The 17960-nt window shown below is 53.9% G+C and overlaps 1 protein-coding gene across 1 annotated transcript; it reads right to left on the bottom strand.

The window, feature by feature from the left end:
- Positions 1 to 930: 930 nt before the first annotated feature.
- On the bottom strand, positions 931 to 2090 carry MIND_01423200 (uncharacterized protein; the record flags this gene model as incomplete). Its single annotated transcript, XM_037370617.1, has 3 exons — positions 931 to 1766; positions 1819 to 1998; positions 2051 to 2090. 3 exons carry the CDS (start codon positions 2088 to 2090, stop codon positions 931 to 933), a joined length of 1056 nt encoding a protein of 351 aa, XP_037212998.1.
- Positions 2091 to 17960: the final 15870 nt, after the last annotated feature.

Here is a 17960-nt window from a genome sequence, read left to right as displayed (position 1 = left end):
TTTCAAGCTTCCTGCCGTGGTCAAATAGAACCACAGGGACACATTATTCGAGCCCTCATGCGGCATTCACACCGCTGGCGACGTGTCGCGTTGCATGTCACTGAGCACACAGCTCTTCCGTTGCTGGAACGCACTCTGAATCGACTGGACGCGTTGGAGGTATTGGATCTGGACATAGGCTCACTTAATGCCTTGGAGAAGTTATCTGCCCCAATTCGTGCGTTTTCTGCGGCCTTTCATCTGAAAAAGCTCTCCTTTTCCGGTCACATTGGAAATCTGCCTATTCTGCCTCCGAGCCAATGGCGTCAACTTACTTTTCTTTCATGCCGAGTGAACCTGAATAGTGCAGACCTTGCAGACTACGCGACAGAATTGCTCGCCTCGCCGCTGGACCAACTTCCAGAAAACGCTAGCGTGGTGTTCAAGTTCTGCTACGATCCTCTGCGCGGCAACTGGGAACTGCCGATAGCACAGAACGTTCCCCCAAGTAACCCAACAACAATCCTTCGAGTCCACAGCTTTACACTTTGGATGTGGGCATCGGCCCGTGGCACGATCGATGATCATCTCCCCACCAGAAGCATACTGTCTTGTCTCTCCCTTCCGCAATTGACAAGTTTGACGGTGCGCATCCCACCCCACGACCACCGTAACCCGCCAACTGCAAACTGGAACCATGCAGCGTTCTGTGCCCTTGCGGAGCGTTCCGGCTGGGCCACCAGCCTTACCACTCTCAAAATAACAGCTGTCATGAGTGACAGAGAGCTCAATGAAGCCCTTGCCCACCTCCACAGTCTGGAGTATCTTCTTGTGGACACGTCAAACACTCACTTTCCCGCACTCTTTACAACGACTGTTCTGCAAAGGCTTACTGTGCCAGACCGCTCCGTGGACGCCGATTCTCAGATCTTGATTCCCCGCCTCACGCACTTAAGCATCGGAGGCGATCTCTGGATAATAGAGCGGGTTTTGAGTGACTTCGTGGAGAGCAGGATCCAGTACTTGATTGCGCAGGAGCCGCCGCTTGTATTCACTCTGGAGCTGTTCCCACCGAAAGACGCCCGCGAAAACTGAAGTAACGATGGACTGTAAACAATACAGAGACAATTCTGGGCCAAGAAGAAAGATACAAGATATGCGTAGCAGGGAGCTAATGAAGTGGATCGATAGAAGAGATAGGAAGAGAAAAAGAGAAGTAAACCTCACGAGTAGTCGTAGTACCAAGGCATCGGCATTGTTGTCCGTCGCGGTCTTCATCGTGCTTTCCCATCCAGACCCACCGCACCGAAGGGCTCCAAGTCTGACTCCACCCTCTTCCCTTCTATCCACAACAGCTCGAACGATTTCGACCCCAATTGTGCAAAATTCCAGGGATGCCGTCGACGATTCGGTTCTCGTCGTAGTCCATCCCAAAGCCGCAATGCCAGATGAGCATTGACCCAGGAAGAGCGAGGCGGGGCTCGTAGAATCACGAACGACAGGCACAATAAGCTGCAAAATCTCCTCCTCGACACGTAACAATGACGATGACGTCTCCAGCAGAACAGAGGGTGGGCTGGATGGAATGGATGCGAGTGTGGTGGATGATATGAGAGAGGTCGAAAACCCATAGATGTGGACGATATGATAACTGGTGCGTGTTTTCGATGAATTGTGGGGGGGTATTAGGTGGGTGGCAACTATCTGTCGATGCGTGGGTCGGTATCGCAGGTTGGGCCTCAGACGTAAAGCGGTGGAGTTGGTGTTAAAGAGAAGAATAAGAAGAGCTAAACGCGCTCGTTAGCAACAAACCCTAAAAAAGGACAGAGAATGACAAACCATTGATTCGCACACACCAGAGGCATCTCCCCAACAGGCTCTGCCATTCGTTTGGAAAGGTGCGCGCGTTTTTGACGGCGTTGTTCATGGCGGTACAGATAGCGTGTCTCAGAATGGGGATGCTACTTTCGGTAGGAGTGGGAGCAAGAATAAGACAGTGCCACAAGAGGGTTTGTGGGGCTCATAAGCATCTTCAGCGACTTTGGAAGCGAATGTGGTTGCAAAGACGCACCTATCGCGAAACTACTTGCTAACCCGTCTTCAAGCTCCATGAGTACATCGTTATTTTCTTCGACCAGCGTCCAGACTTATGACCACAAACACTGCGACGGAAGGCAGTAGCCTCCTTATGCGTTTCCGACTACTTCTGAGAGCATATTTTCGATGAGTTGTGGGAGGTATTAGAATTGGCGGGAACCATCTGCCAGCGTGTGGTCGGGTATTGACGGTTGGGCCTCTTAGACGTAAAGCGGTGGGGCTGGTACAACCGAGAAGAAGAAAAGCTGAAGGCTCGTCAGCAAGAGCGCCGAAAAATGACAGAGAACGACCCACCATCGATTCACACACACTCCTGAGGGATGTTCTCAACAGACTCTGTCGTTCGCTCGCAAAGCTGCGTCGACAGCAGTGTTTGGGGCGGTATAAGTAGTAGTGCGTCTTGGAATAGAGATGTTCGCGGGGGGAGTGGGGGCGAGAATATGACGGAACCACAAGAAGATGGGTGAGACTTATGAACATTTTCAGCTACTTTGGAAGCAAATGTAGGCGGAGACACGCACCTGTCGCGAACTACTTGCTGACTCGTCTTCAAGCTTCATATTGATAATTTGACATGGTGTTTTTCTTCGACCAGTGTCTAGACTTTTGACCATGAGCACGGCAATGGAGGGCAGCGCCTCCCCGTGCGCTTCCGACAACTGCGTCTGAGTGCCATTGAAAACGGTGGGCGGTGTCGTAGATGGAGCATAGAGTGGAGAGGAAAAGTGAAAGCAGTGCTGTCACTTTCCTGTCACACATCCTGTTTCTCGTCTTGGGCAGTCAACCCCGGCATAGCGGGACGCCGACAATACCGGTACTGCCTCAACATCTGCCATGACTTGGTTCGAAATGACTATCTGTGCTCTTTGGTGCCTCTCGTAACAGCCTAATGCCCAAGAACTGCAGCGCAATGGCCCATCTTAGCCATATTACCATCGTGGCGCCGCCCACATGCGGGTCAGCATCATCTGGAAGTCGACAGATAGCTCGGAACCTAGCTGCAACCGGTGGGCCGCTGCAATTATAGCTACAGGAAGTCATTAACTCGCACACTTCATACACATCTCATGCTTCTTCCCTTCATCTTCATCTGGGCGGCTGTAGTGGTAGGGGTGGTCGCGCAGTCTCCAGGCTCTTCATAGCGCGTTCGTAGCTCATTCTCCCGTCGAGATAGTCGTTGCTTACTCACAACACAGAAACCAAGCCTCACTACCTCTCGCGAGAACAGGATTGCTCTCGCTCAAGGAGCGTTGTCGACCTCGCAAAGCAAAATGGTGGGGACATCTATGGCGGAGACAGGCACGGGCCTGCAGGCGTCACGTTTGACATATCGTCCCAAATCAATGCAATCCAAGCTTTACTCAGCTCTGTTGCGCTCGATGAACCTGTTCCATCCTCGTCTCAAAGTAAGAGCAACTTCTCCTTCTCGTCTTCACCAACGGCCACCACCTCCGCCCCTCCCAGCCCATCTCCCAAGGCCAAGATGTCCCTTCGTGGTCTAGTCGGCGCAATTATTGCTGCAGTTGCTGTACTCGGATTGTTGGTCGTTCTGCTTCTCTGCTGGCGGCGGAAACGGCGACAAGATCAGTTCCAGACAGCCGCTCTCATCTCCCCACATCCTGCCCTCGGTATGGTAGACGTGTTTACAAGCTATCATCCTTCGAGCCACTCAGCCAGCCAACCAGTGTCTTCACGCTCTGCTTCCGAGCCCCGCAACCCTAAACGACCAGACAACCTCGGTACACCTATTCGCAGAGCTCCATTGCACTCTCTGAACTCTTCGGAGTCCTGGGCGGTACCACCACCGACCCTTATCGCCGAGACGACACGCTCAAGCTCAGGCTTGGCGCCGTTACCTCGCAAGCGACATGTACTGGATGACAGCGATGAGCAGCAAACGATGGAGGAAGTGCACGAGGAATTGCCAGAATATCGTGGAGCCTAGAAGGAATTTGTGCGTTGAGTTCTTGGTCTGCGCTTTCTCCCCTCAGGGCCATAGTCGTAGATGCTTGTCTGAGTGAATACTAATATGTACCATCAACACATTTGTTGAAATGTGGAGCGTATCGCGTTGTTCGCTGGTCACTGCCCAGCCATAGCCCCTATGTAGGGTATATATAACCTGTGTATAGCCTCCTATGAACCAGATTCTTCCCGTCATCTCCTGCCCCAACTTGGCTGTCCCGAGCGAGTCTCCCCGAGCTGTCCTGTTCCAACAGGTTATGGGCCCCGAAAGCCTCGACAGCCCTGCCTGCGCCGCTCCTGTAACCCCCGCCGCTAGTCACCGGCCATCGTACCCCGCCGCAAGTCCCCGTCTTGGAATTGTTTCCCCCTTAACCCATCGACCCGCCGAGGGATTGCGATGGGCCCCGTACCCGAACTGACCACTGCGGATGCGCCGAGCATGCCGTACGTCCCGACCGACTCGAAAGCGACTGGAGTTCGCATATGGCACCAGATATGATAAATCTCTCGATGGACTGGAATCGAACCCTCGCTTTGCTCCCGGCCCCGCCGTCAACTTGGTATACTGCAGTCCTGGGTGGTGGAGCTTTGCATCAGTGGGAGCTGAGTATGCATGTGGAATATGAGGAGCTCACAGCGCGTCGCGCTCAGTGGGAGTGTTGAAATGTGGACCGCGTCGCATTGTTCGCTGGTCACTGCCCAGCCATAGCCCCTATGTAGGGTATATATAACCTGTGTATAGCCTCCTATGAACCCAGATTCTTCCCGTCATCTCCTGCCCCAACTTGGCTGTCCCGAGCGAGTCTCCCCGAGCTGTCCTGTTCCAACAACGTTTACTTACATTCAAGTTACTCGGGGCTGTCTGCAAGGATACGGCAGATGTGTAGTGGCTCATCGTTCAAGTAGAATGCTGGTGTGAATAAAAGCAGGCCGGCGATTAGCACTTGAGGGTGGGCGGCAAGACGGATCGACATGTGATAAGAATCCACTCTTCTTCTTCCGCTCCTCCACCACCACAGATGTCCACTTCGCCCTCCCCGCCCCAAGCACCTGTCTCTCCCTTCTCCCTTACACCCATAGTTGTCATCCGTCTGGCCCACGAGCAGCCAGGTGTGTGTTACGGCCCACCACACAAAGTAGTTCTGACTTGGCTTCGCCTCAGCCTGAGCGGACTCTATTTCTGCACGATGTTACGTGGTACTACCGCCTCGATCCAACATCCCTCACCTTCCAAAGGAGAAAGACCTATGGCGACATGGTGGTGTAGCTCTCTTTGGTGCGCAAAGCACGATTTGTCTTGCTCTCTTTTTTTCTCTCCGCAGATGCTTGCCGACTCCCCATTTAATCGTGACGATGGGAGCAGGACATTTGTCTCATCAACTTGCGCAAGCCTTATCCTGCTCGGAAGCGCTTGCAGGTCCCACGAAAACGACTCGCAAACACGCGTCAGGCGGATGCGATAACCTTGCTTGCCAGGGTTGGGTTGCTGCTGCCACTGGGTGGCTATGGCGTTGGCGATTTCCAGACTGCGCGAAAGCAGAATGAGTCTGCTACCGGTTGCGATAACCAGACACACAAGTCCAAGCCGCTTCAGACGGAGTTCCTCCCCGCCCTGTCCGCCCGCGCGCCACCTTATACCCTTCTCCACCCTATCGACACTCTCGCGCCTATGTCCATTAGCAAGCGGTGTATTTCTGGGAAAGAGGCCTATTCCCGCCGATGACCACTCGCAACCCTCACAAATCCTATATATTCCTTCCACGACACTCTTTCGTCTCTCCACATTTTTGCAAGCGCTACTCCTTGCTACTTCGGCCATTGGCAGAGTCAGCCCTTGCTGGGTACGACACTTTTCCGTCGCCTCCTTTGAAGGTCACATACGTCACCGTCACGCTGCCCACATTCGAGCTTGCAGCTCTGCGCCTGCATTACCGACGCTCCTACCGACTGTATCCCGGGGTGCATTACACACCATTTGTTCCACCGAATTCTTCTTGGGCGCTGCGATGAACGAGAAGGCTCTCTTTGACGCTGTTTTCGACAACGCCGACATTTACATTCGAAGCGACTTTGCATCCCTACTACAAGTCACGACCAATCGAAACTCTGTGTTTCCGCATTCCTGTCCATATATTCTGGTGCTTTGGGACGTTTTCGCACACGCTTGGGCCCTGCGTTAGTCGTCCGCGGTCGTTTTAGGCACATTTTCGCTGCAAAAGTGATTCACAGACTCTATGGACAAGTTTGCTCGCGAAATTGAAGGCTCTTCAATCTGGGTACGCAAGTTCTCGACGGCGGAGAAGCATATCGACCACTGGTGCCTATGCCTGCGGACATCTTCATGTCCTCAATCGTGCCATACCTACGCGCAGACTTACACCTACTTACACCCATCTTCGATACCTATAATTCGCTTCTCCCCACACTTACTCCACTCTCAGACACTCTTCACAGCTATTTTTTTCTTGCATTTTCAGGCTCAGAATCTGTCTCTTACTCAGGTAGGCAGTACGACCTCGAGGCCGTGAATACTTTTATGTAGTATACCTCGTTTTGAGCTCGTTCACGTTCAACACACACCGCAAACACGCACATGAAGCAAATACAGACGTCTTAGGGAGGATAAGTATTGGTGCTCGAGTTCAAGCGCTCAATAATCTAAACTGGTGATCAGACATCTTTTCCTCCCAACACTCATCTGGCCTCAAATGTTCTCGGACAGGCTCTTCCCTCCCCATATCGCCGCTTCCATTGGTCGTCAACCATCCACTCAATAATAAGCCCCCTCGTCGCCACAGAGAAACGAGCCATGGTCGACTCTTTATCTCGTACCCAGCAACCACGCGCCGCTCAAAGTCATAGGCAGAAGCTGCTGGGCTCGAAGGTATGATAAATTTACCTCGCTATCGATACCGCTCTCTGACCTTATGAAGCTCTTCCCTCTCATCCTCGCCGCATCGGCAACGGCGCTCGGACCAAGCGCAACCAGTCTTGCTCCGACTCGGACTGGGTCGACAGGACCCATGGGTCACTCGCATCTCCATCAACCCCAACGGCGGCGGCACTTATCCTCGCCTCGCACAGCTGGCCGATGGTCGCGTTTTAGGCGCGCTCATGGCCTTCCGAAGAGCGGGTCTACTAGTACACATCCTTACGATTACCCCGCTCTCCCGACGGGGCAAGGACATTCGCGGCGTGGGGCACAGATGGGGGGACAACATGCATTTGAAGGAGCTGCTCAACGGCGATGTGCTTGCGACGTCCAGAAACCACAACAAGAACACGGAGGGGGCTTATACTTTCTATCGCGTGAGTTTTGCTTGTTTTTTCTCGAGGATTGGGCTTATTTAATATTTTTTGCTAGATAACCGCATGTGCCTCGCACGACAATGGCAAGATGTGGACACTTCGACCAGAGGACGCCGACAGTAGCTAATGGCCGGGCTTTGGGTGCGTGGCATTTGCTCCAGAAACCTACTCTAAACTGTTTTGTAGGAGCCTTTCATCCGCGTTGCAAAGAGTGGCGCTACTACGCTGCCGAAAACAGCACTTCCGACCAGGGTATTCTCATGTGGTCATCCACAAACAACGGGGCAACCTGGTCTGCTGCGACGACGGTTGCTGGTGGGGGAACTAAGTATACTGGGCGGGATGGAATGCCTGGCTGCACGGATTTCACCACCTCAGGCAGCTCGGCGCGGGTTTGATGCATATTCGAGACAACAAATGGGACAACACCGTTGTTTGCTGTCAAGTCGGTCGTCAGCAGCAACGACGTTTCGGGGAGAACACAGGTCTATGCGACAGCCTGAGCTGGCCATACCGGTGTGTTCTGAGTGGCTTTTGTGGATATTACCCAACGATTTCAGCTGGCCTGGCGCTCCCCAAATTGTTCCCACGTCTACGGGAATTCTGGTCGCATTGTTCATGACCGACGAGGAGCATTCGGGGAGGAAGCGTTTGGCCGCAAGGGCCTTCGCCTTCGGCTCCCAGGACTTCGTCTTCGTGAAGATTACCACCGCATCACGGATTATCAGACCCTGAAGTTCCTTGCGGCAGAGAGGGCTGCTGGTGAAACGGGAGCGGAGAAGACATCGATTATGACCACTTCCCCCGCTCAGCACGTTTCTCTCCGTATGTGCTCTTGTTTCGCCCCCGTCTTGGCGCTGACAGTAAAGCAGGACATTCTTCGTTACTACCCCTTCCTTCCGCTCGCCGGTCGTATCGCTGTCGAGGACTTTGTCCTCCCGCTGTCGAAGCTGGTCATCACGAAGTTTCAAACTTCGTGATGACCAGCTTGAATTGGGTGATGCTGGCGCCAAGTTGGCGCCAGCATCACCCAATTCAAGTTGTCGATTCAAAAAGGGCAGGATATCCATTTGGCTCTCGCATCGTACCCTCGGTGAGTATGTTATCCTCCTCCTGCCTTTCAAGTTCGTGAAACCGCATGCAGAAGGAATCCGATTTTGGGTAAGGATGCGGCCTAGGGAATGGCACGGGTATACCCACGGGTATCCGAGGGCCTACCCGCAGCCGTACCCGCACAGCCACAGTACTCATACCCGCGGGTACGGGTATGGGTTTACCCATGGTTTGGGCAGGCAGGGAGGAAGAGACAGCTTGGTTATTGTCCGGAAGGTGGGATAAAAATGCTGCGCAAGAACAGAGTCGAACGCAGAGCATCTTGGACACCACAAGGGAGCAAAGCCAGCTGAGTCATCAAGCTATGGGTAAGCTTGCCGCTGACCCGTACCCGTACCCGCGCGGGTAAAACCCGCGTACCCGCGCGGGTATGGCCTACCCGTGCCATTGCCTAAGGATGCCCACGAGTTCCGTCCATCGCGCTGGATGGAAGCGGAACCGCCAGGCAATGGTCTGAAACTTGTACCATTTGAGTCAATCAGTATAGGGTTAGCGATGATTGCGTGCCAATTGCAAACCCCATTCATCGCAATCGTGGTGCTTGAGACAGAGTTTTTCTCCCGCAGATTTGATTTGTACGTTGTTAGACACGTATACCTAGGTGACAATCCTTTCTTCAGCTCCCAGCGGGTTGAGATAGACCAGAATTGTTGCTGATGCCGAGCGAGTCGGATGCTGCTTATGAAGAGTACTTTTTACCGTTCCACTTGCCTGTGGAGAAAGCATAGTTACTATAAATTCCACCAGTACTCAGGTTCAAGTTGCCACTGGCAGTGAGTTGTTCGTCATTTCCAAACTGAAAGATTGTTATGGTACGAGTATAGATACAACAATTTGTGAATCGCTAGCCGCTAGGCTGCATCGAGAATTTGCTGTCTAATGAGCTGCGCTGTGGGATCTGTCGAATTCTCATCATGAAAATCGCCCGTGTAAATACGGTCCTCTGGAAAATGCGTCAGCAGCTTAATAAGTTAAGCTTCATGTCTGAGAGTAACCACTCACTGTCGATGCGGCCTTGCTTCCTGTAATCAAGAAAAATGTCGATTGCCGTCCAGAAGGAGGGCTCATAGCTGGAAATGACCTCTTCCCATTCGTCATAGACGGATACGACAATTCTTGGGTCACGGATCGGTAAGCTGTGGAGATATTCCAGGAGATCAGGGATGAGGTGGGGGTTCGAGGTCTGCGAGGGCTCCATGAAGGCAAGCACCTGGAGGAAGGCGCAACCGTCCAAGATTTGCTGGATGGAATGGGCAGGTGGCTGGCTCTGAAGTGCGAGGTGGGTCAGGCGGGGCAGTGCCGTTAAGAATGGAACAATGCGAATGAGGTCGCGGGAGTGGTTGTTGTGGCCTTCGCTGTCAAACACATCGAGGTGCGTGAGCGCCGGGAACGCTGGTGCATGTTCTTTCATCGAGATCGGGTGCGGTAGGAGATTTTCGAGAAAAGCCCCAAGGCGGTGAAGCGGCATGGTGGCCAAGATGGGGAATAATGTTGGCCCAATGTCCATGCTGTCAGCACCATTCACAGCGAATTCCTGGATCCCAGTGCAGGACCGCAGCGCATGGTAGGTGCACTCCAGAAGGTCTTGAGCTGGTGTTCCAGAATGGTCCAGCTCGAGCACCACCACACGCACACTTTTTGCGAGAAAGGATTGTGGGCGGGCAACAGCGACATGGAAGAAGGCGTCTTGCGCGGGCTTTCGTTCAAGGTCGGTGCTGATATAGACATGTTGGTACACATCAGGAAATTAACCAATCCTTTCGCAGGCCTTCCGAGACCTTCCAAAAGGTCTTTTGGCCTTTTGCATTCCAGCAAAGACTTCCACCAGCCTTTTCGGCCTTATGATCCTTTCAAAAGGTCTTCCGACATGCAGATTGCCGACATGATGAGTTGACCGGGAAGAAATGGCGTCATCTTCGGCGAAAGAAGCCCATTTCTTCCCACCCTTTTTCTTCCTCCCCCACCATCTCACTCCCTTTCCTGTCGTCGTCTGGCCCTATCCGCAAGCGTACCTCCCCTCAAAGCATCTCTTGGATCCTGCTCAACCTCATAGAACCTCAAGCTTCGGAATCTTGCGTCAATTCTACAAAATTCAAGACTACAAGCGAGCAAGTCACAATTTTGTCGTCGTCGCCGGCGGTCGGCGAGGCGGAGCAAGTGCCAAACGCAAAAGCCCGCAGCAAGCGCTAGTCTCTAGCCGACCCAACCTGCTGCTCCGCACCACATTGTTTCCGTCCACCACATGCACCAACAGCATTCCGTCCCCTTTCACTCCCTTGCCATTCCCGCTTCCACCCTGCTTCAGCGCCAAGCTCAGCGCCTTACGAAGTCCGACTCCGACCCCCCCATCGCACGACAACACGGGCGCAACCGGACGCGGGGAATGTCATGACATCGAACGAGGGCGAGCCGGCGCGGGGCTGCAAGAACGTGACTGGGATGACGATAGTGATTCGTGAACCGGGAGGAATATGGCGGCATGACAGGAAGTCGAGGTCGTGGTTACTTGTAGTATATGGCAGTAGTCTGTGAATACAAGTGTTGCTTTCAATGAACCTGAAGATACTGAGAAAGAAAGAGATCTTTTCAGTGCCTTTTAGCTGGCCTTTTTAATGCCTTTTGGGCCAAAAGGCCTTTTGAAAGGATGGGACCTAGCTTTTGGAAGGCCCGAAAGACCTTTTGCCTTTTTGGGACTTTTCCTGGCCTTTTGGTCCTTTTCGGCCTTTTGAAAGGCCTAAAAGTCCCCAGAAGGCTTTTTGTGAATTTCCTGATGGCAGAAGAGGTTCGAGCCTAGATAGGTCAGCGATGCTCAAGACGCTGAAACAAATTTCAGTTATACATACCATATATGTGCGCGCTGAGCGACGCGGAGAAGTGTGGGGATGAAACTCCATTCATCCTCGGCGCACATTTTGAGGATGACCTGCTCAAGCTCCGGGGGAAAGCGACCCATGTTGCAATCGATATCGCTGATGGAAGAGCGCAGCAGGAAGGTCAACAGCACACTCGACGTGGGCGTAGTGTGGCGATCACCAGCGCCACTTGCATGATTGCATTTCCGAGTCGATAAACTCCAGGCAAGTTGTTGAAGTTTCGAACTTCCACTGGTAAGTCGCCTGTTTCAAGGGAGAGACATAAGGACATGGAAGTCCACAACGAAGTCGGATGCCTTTGGAGGCAAATCAAGGAAACACCCGGGCCCTGAAATCCAAGGAAAGATACGAACTAAAAGCATGTCGCATTAGTAGTAACCGTGAGTGACGTCAATCAAAGTAAAATACACTCAGCTTCAAACGACGACTTGCAGGCGTACCTGGGGATTACATGAATCAAAAGACAGTTGTGAGAGAGATGCCATGATGAATCAAGGGCTCTAGCTCCGAGCTGCCTTGATGCATCATGACACTTCTCTAACGCTGTCTTGGCAGCCACCCACACTCATCCGCCCGCCGCCGTCCTCCCGCCCACCTGCCCACCCGCTCCCGCTTCCCGCCCTTGTGCTGGGCATGTGTCATGTATATGACGTGAGTTGCGCACGTGTTGATATTCATGGCCCGCGCGGCGCTGCTGACTGGATTTGCATGACACATCGGACCGGGCTTAGCATTGCCGCTTGCCCTCGCTTCCCGGTTCCCGGTTCCCGCCGCCCTCCCCCCCACACCGCGCCACCGCTCGCCGCCCGCCTGCCAATTTGCCACGTGCGTGACACTGTAACCCATGCAACGCTGATGGCGCTTGATTCTCTCACTTCTTACTGTGCTCTGTGGTGACTGCCAGTGGGAGTCTGGGCCACGAGGCCATCTAGGCTGTAGTGTTGCTGTAGGGCGCGGGGTGGGCGGGGCGCGGGGCAGCGGATGTCATTTTGAGTAGCCGCTTGTCAATGCCATCGGCTATTTTCCGCGCTTGGGGTTGATCGGCATCCATCTGACATCGTTGGAGCGTGAGACGGAATATCGGGGCACGACAAAACTACGATAATGACTTCAATTCACCAAAATATGTAAGGAGATTTATACTATTGATGTCTGGTAGTCAGCCCCCGCCTATGTACACGTTTCTGAACGAAAATCCAGCAGTTTTATCCGAACTCATATATTGTAGAAGTATTGGTGCATACCACCACTAAATTGCAACCACTGTTGGAGACCTTTATCTATTATTGCCAATTACCAGTAATACATTTGTCTACATATTCATGAGCAGGATAGTGCCTCAGGTTGGCAGTGCCCTGGCCCTAGTATTCCGAGTGGTTCTCATGGAGTTGAGGAGAACGGCGGGCCTGACCGAGCGTGGAGCGCCGGGAGCGGGACCATTGGGTCAGCACAAGCTCCCCAAGCGACAGGGGACAAGTATCCTACATGCTTCGATGGAGGATACACAGTGGGGGCTTGGCGGAGGCCGTGCGGGCAGTGGGCTATATGCAAATGGCCGGCGGGGGGCCCGGGGGGGGACCGATCCGTGTGTGCGCGGGAAGAGCGAGCCGCTACCAGTGGACAGCGCCAGTGAGCTCTAATCGATCTGGGGCATGGGAGCGCAAGATGGACATCAAATCCGAGTCCATATGGCCCACCAGTGCCTGCGCAGATGCTAGACGCGGCACCGGGCCGGCGCCGCGGCGAGTGTGTAGCAGGTAAATGAGTGGTGGTCAAGATCGGGAGGCTCGGAACGAGCGGGGCAACGGGGCCACAGGACGTCCACGGCGACCAGTCCACCACCGGCGGGTCTATATGAAAGCAAGACGCAAGGCGTAGAGCACGCCGGCGGCCTTCCGGAGCACGCCGGATGGTCCCGGAAGGCGCGCAGAAGCGCTGGGGTGGCACAAGATTGGCTGTGAGGAGAGGCAGGAATGCGGGCGAGGAGGATAGACTGGCCGTTGATCCGCTGGGCGACGGACGCTGAACAGCGGGCACGTGAGGCGGAGGGTGGATATACATAACGGCGGGTTATGGAAGGGAAATGGGGCCGCGGCATCTCTTCGAGCAGTCTCTGCACTCTTTGGGACGAGAAAACCAGCTGTGCACAGTCGCGTGTGGAGAGGTGCGCAAAGCGGCGCCGAGGAGAGGGCGAAGGAGAGGTGCTGAACCTTGAGAAACAAGCCAGCGAAGCGATCGGAGGCTGCCTGCGAACCGGGTCGGCGGGGCCCTGTGGCTCACTGTCGTGGCTAGGTGCCTGATTGTGGGCATTGCGCAGTGTGGGTCCAAACAGGCCCGTACTGGAGCAGCGTAATTTCGGGGATTGGCACCTGCCTATCACATGAATAAATCACTGCTCGTTGATGAGCGACTATATACCTACCCCGGGTAATTTTTTTCGAATTTTCTAGAATTATTTTACCAACATTCTGTGCTCATTGTCGACGGCGATGGCGACGGGTGCTGATCACTGTGATGGACGCCGACAGCGAAGATGTGATGTTGCGATCACATTGTTGATGCAGCGTCATTATGCAAGGGAACCAGAGGAGCCATGATGCATCATGGGCATGTCAGAGCTACAGGGCTTGATTCATCATTCCTGTTCTCTTGTCAGAGACAATGATGCATAAAAGCCCCAGGTTGGGTACCGACTTGCTATGGCCCCGGGCAACAGCCACGACTCACGGGTCACCACCTTTGACGATTATGAACTCGTTGGGCAGTGAGCGCCCGGCGGAGGATAGTGTAAGTATCAGTATCTTCAGGAAATCATTTTTATTTAGCCTGTGCGCAAGAGACAATATAGAGCACACAACCTCGTCTCGAGTGGGTTGACTGAATGGCTTGAGAGTAGAAGACAGAGACCGTGAAATGGAGGCGGAATCAGTGCTGCTGGCGAGGAACCATGGTCGAGCATGGCGGTCAGGGTGACATCTCTTCTTCTCTCTTACCGTCACCGCAATGTTCATCCACCTCCCTAAGCCGTTCTGTCTACAGCTCGCAAAAACCTTCTCTCATCCTTGCTCCAAATCGAAGACTAAGTGGCGACAGCCCAGCGGACGAACTTGAGGGGTTAACTAAGGAGACTTTCAGAGAGCTGCCAAGATAGCAGGCGCTGCTGGGAGCAGAGTAAACGAGGGGATGAGCGGGACGAGCTTAGTTGGCAATGGAGCAATGTGCGTTTTCAGGTGCTTTGACCTTGTATTTGCAGCTGACTTCTGGCGTAGCAATCATACTCGCAGCTTTGCGCTCGGGCAGCAGAGCACACACGAGGATGGAATCTTCGGTACTTCTAGCGTAGACCTAGGAAGGCAGCAAGCGCTGGAGGCGTTTGGATATAGGCGCGCGACAAATTACTCTCTTTCATCGTCGTCGATACGGCCTGTCGTGCCAGTTTTCCTCCACATGCCACACAAGATATTTCATCCGCTTCGTCGGCGAGAAGAATGGCATATTCTGCCCAAACCCTGATCCATCCTTGTGGCATCATCTGCGCAGCTTACCAAGGACTATGTATCTGCTTGTGGCGAATACCCGACCGATGCCGACTACAAACACGAAGGAAAATTTGGGTTACAGCTTGCGGACCATGGTAGCGACTCAACTGCGGCCTCACTATACCTCCCCGGTCTATTCTTATTCCTCCCCCGTCCTCCCCGCCCACGCCTGCACCCTCCAAATGCAATCGACGTCTCCGATTAATCGACTTCCATAAATGGCAAGTCACGTGCGCGCTTGGCTCACCGACAGACGGCCACATATCTCACACAACGCGGCGGCTGGCGCTCTATAGAGTGTATCCAATTGTGCCTCATATGCTCCCCCTCCTATCCAATTCTTTTTGTCCCGCGATTCAAGGGAGAAGGTCGCTGTTGAGCGCGTTTTCCCCTGCACCCATATGAGAGGCATGGCCGATATATCTTCGTCGAAGGCCGATATATGCGTTGGAGGAGTTGACATTGAGCGATTTTCAAGGGATGGAGGAGCTTAGGGGAGAGTTTTGAGCGGATTGGGGGCGGGGGAGGAAAGCTTCTGTGCGAACTGTGGGGAGTTGCCTGTTGGACGGGCTGATCGAGATACGGAGGCGGGGCTTCTTCTTGTCCTCGACAGCTGGTCCTTGGGTAGGCGGAGAAGGCCACATGTATGGTATTCAAGTCGAAGCAAGATGCCCAACCTCCGCAGCCTGATGCAGTGTCATTATAGCTGGCGTTCACCTGTTTCCCAGATCTGACTTCAACCTCTCCCCAGCAACACTGCTTTATGCTGAGACATCTCCAGCTCTCGAGCGAACAATTAGCCATTCACCGGAGGTATTGGAGGTCTCCACTAGCATGTATTTGAAGCCCTCCCTGAATCGCACCAATTCAAATGGTTCTCAATAGTATCTATTCATTGGCCACAATTTACATGTATGAATTGCCAAACGAAAGGAAGTTCATAGAATCTGAGCGCTTTGACTATTCGGATGTTGTGCGATGCACTTGTTTCTCGCGTGCTGATCTTGTCAGAATGGGAGTCGGCATCTTGAGCGCAGTGGTATGTTCGCTTACATAGAGGAACGAGTCAGCAGTCCGCCGAGAGTAATAGCCAGGACTCACGGAGTCACGATTCTGTCGACGAATAAAAAGTAAGCTCCCAGCAGATGACACGCATACCCTGCTCGTCTCCCATCCCCTGCTCCGCATGCTAAGTTGCTAACCCTCTGCTCAGTCTTCTTTCCTTCTTGTTACCACTGCCGTTCTGCCCGTTCCCGACTTTGTCGTTCTTGACACCGTTGCTGACTAGAGCCAGGCGTTGCTTTGCGGAATGGATTCGAAAAACACGGACGGCCGAGACATCAGTAGAGGCGGTTCGGCTTCGGTTCGTCGAGTGTTGGATGGCACACATATGGTCCTTCGTTGGCTTGAGACTTTTGCGCTCGCCGTTGTTTAATGTCCACCAGCCCAGCCAGCTCGACACGAGAAGCAGCGCGAGTGGTACTGGCCGCGCAAGTAGTAGCGCGTCCCGCAGCGAAGACTGGGCGATATGTCTGGCTTGGATCCAGAAAGCAGAGACAACAAGCCCAAAACAGCCGCGAAGAACGGAAACGGTGCCAAAACAAGGTCGCAAAGGTCGTAATGCGCGAGGGTACATGCACAGGCATGTGTGGATGCAGATTTCTGAGTGGTTCTGGCCTGCCATATGCATGCAAAGCCGATCCCTCGAATACACGTGGTCGTTGTCAAAAACGGAGTCAACGAGGACGTCCTCGCGCGTTTCAGCGCCCAAAAAGAATTGTGGGGCACGGATGACACGTGATGCACCATGAGATACAGGCGCTAGAGGCGTAGGAAGCGCAGGGCCAGACCCGCAAAATCGTCTGTAGGCTGCGTGATGGTGACATTTGAAGGCGGCAACGAGAATGCGGCTCCGCAAATGGCAGGAGTAGCAAAAGCTAACGCTTGAGCAGAGGAAAATATATCGTGGAGGGAGCATGGTATTTGGCAGGGTGGTGGTCATCGGCGAAAAGAGGTGCTCATTTTCGAGGAATGTGGGGCTTCTGGCCCATCGTGTGCCAAGACGGAGAGACGCAAGTGTGGGCAGGGGATAAGAGGATGTGGACACGTTGAGCTGGCTCCCTGTGTTGGGTTACCAGCGGCGATGCCCTTGGCGCTTTCCAGCCCGTCTGAGAGCAAAGTCAGTATATGACTGGTTTCGAACGATACACATGCAAACCCCTCCATATAAAGATGCTCTCCTCCCCAGCCGCCTGTCGCCTGTTTTCGAGTCGTTCTCGTGGGACGCGCGAGCGTTTCGAGCAGCGCAAACCTTGTGAATTAGTGCCCTGTCCCTGTTGTCGTCGTCATAGAGTTCGCAAAAGTACACCAAGCACTCGCACCATTTCGCCCTTTCAATTCGTCCCGCAGCTTCACCGGCGTTGACAACGCCGCGTTAACGTTGTCGTCGGCTGAAAGCTTTAGTGAGCCAAGCATGCTCCCCGGCGCGGACAATACACATACCTTGCCCGTCATCCTCCTGCTCCACATTTAAACCCCTCGTGCCTAGTCCTCCCTCCTATCTTGTTGCCGCTCTTGACGAGTGCGTGTCGTGCTCGTTGTTCCTGACATCGTCACGGTGGCTGACCACCAGATCTTGCTTAACAGCATCGATTTGCGCGGTACCGACGATAGAGACTACGGTGCTTCCACGCTGACACGTTGCAGCAGCATTGGCAAGCGCCGGATGGTGTACATGTGGCGCTTTCGCTGGCTTCCCGTTTTCACGCTCGAAGTTGGCCACCAGCCCAGCAGCTCGAAGCGAGGAGGAGCGCAAGCGCCACGCTAGCGACGCGTCTTTCGGCAGAGAATGGTCCTGTGTTCTGGGGCAGGCTGTGGGCGGGCTAGTCGGCGGAGCGAGCGGGAAGAGGCAGAGGCGAAGGTGGTTTGTCATCAACACGTGCTTCGGGCCACGGACCCGAGACGCCGGTTCTTCTCTCACGCTCCCACCTCTCTTGCTGTCGACCCCGCCGCCGCCGCGGTGGGATGGCGCCTCGTGCTGCAGCGGGGCCCCGTGGCGCGCGCTGGTGTTTCCATGGTCGTTATG

Source organism: Mycena indigotica (assembly GCF_014461135.1).
Source record: "Mycena indigotica strain 171206Taipei chromosome Unknown Mind.scaff0019, whole genome shotgun sequence".
Classification (NCBI taxonomy): Eukaryota; Fungi; Basidiomycota; class Agaricomycetes; order Agaricales; family Mycenaceae; genus Mycena; species Mycena indigotica.
Note: the sequence above shows the minus strand (reverse complement) of the source record. Positions and strands in the feature narration are given on the sequence as shown.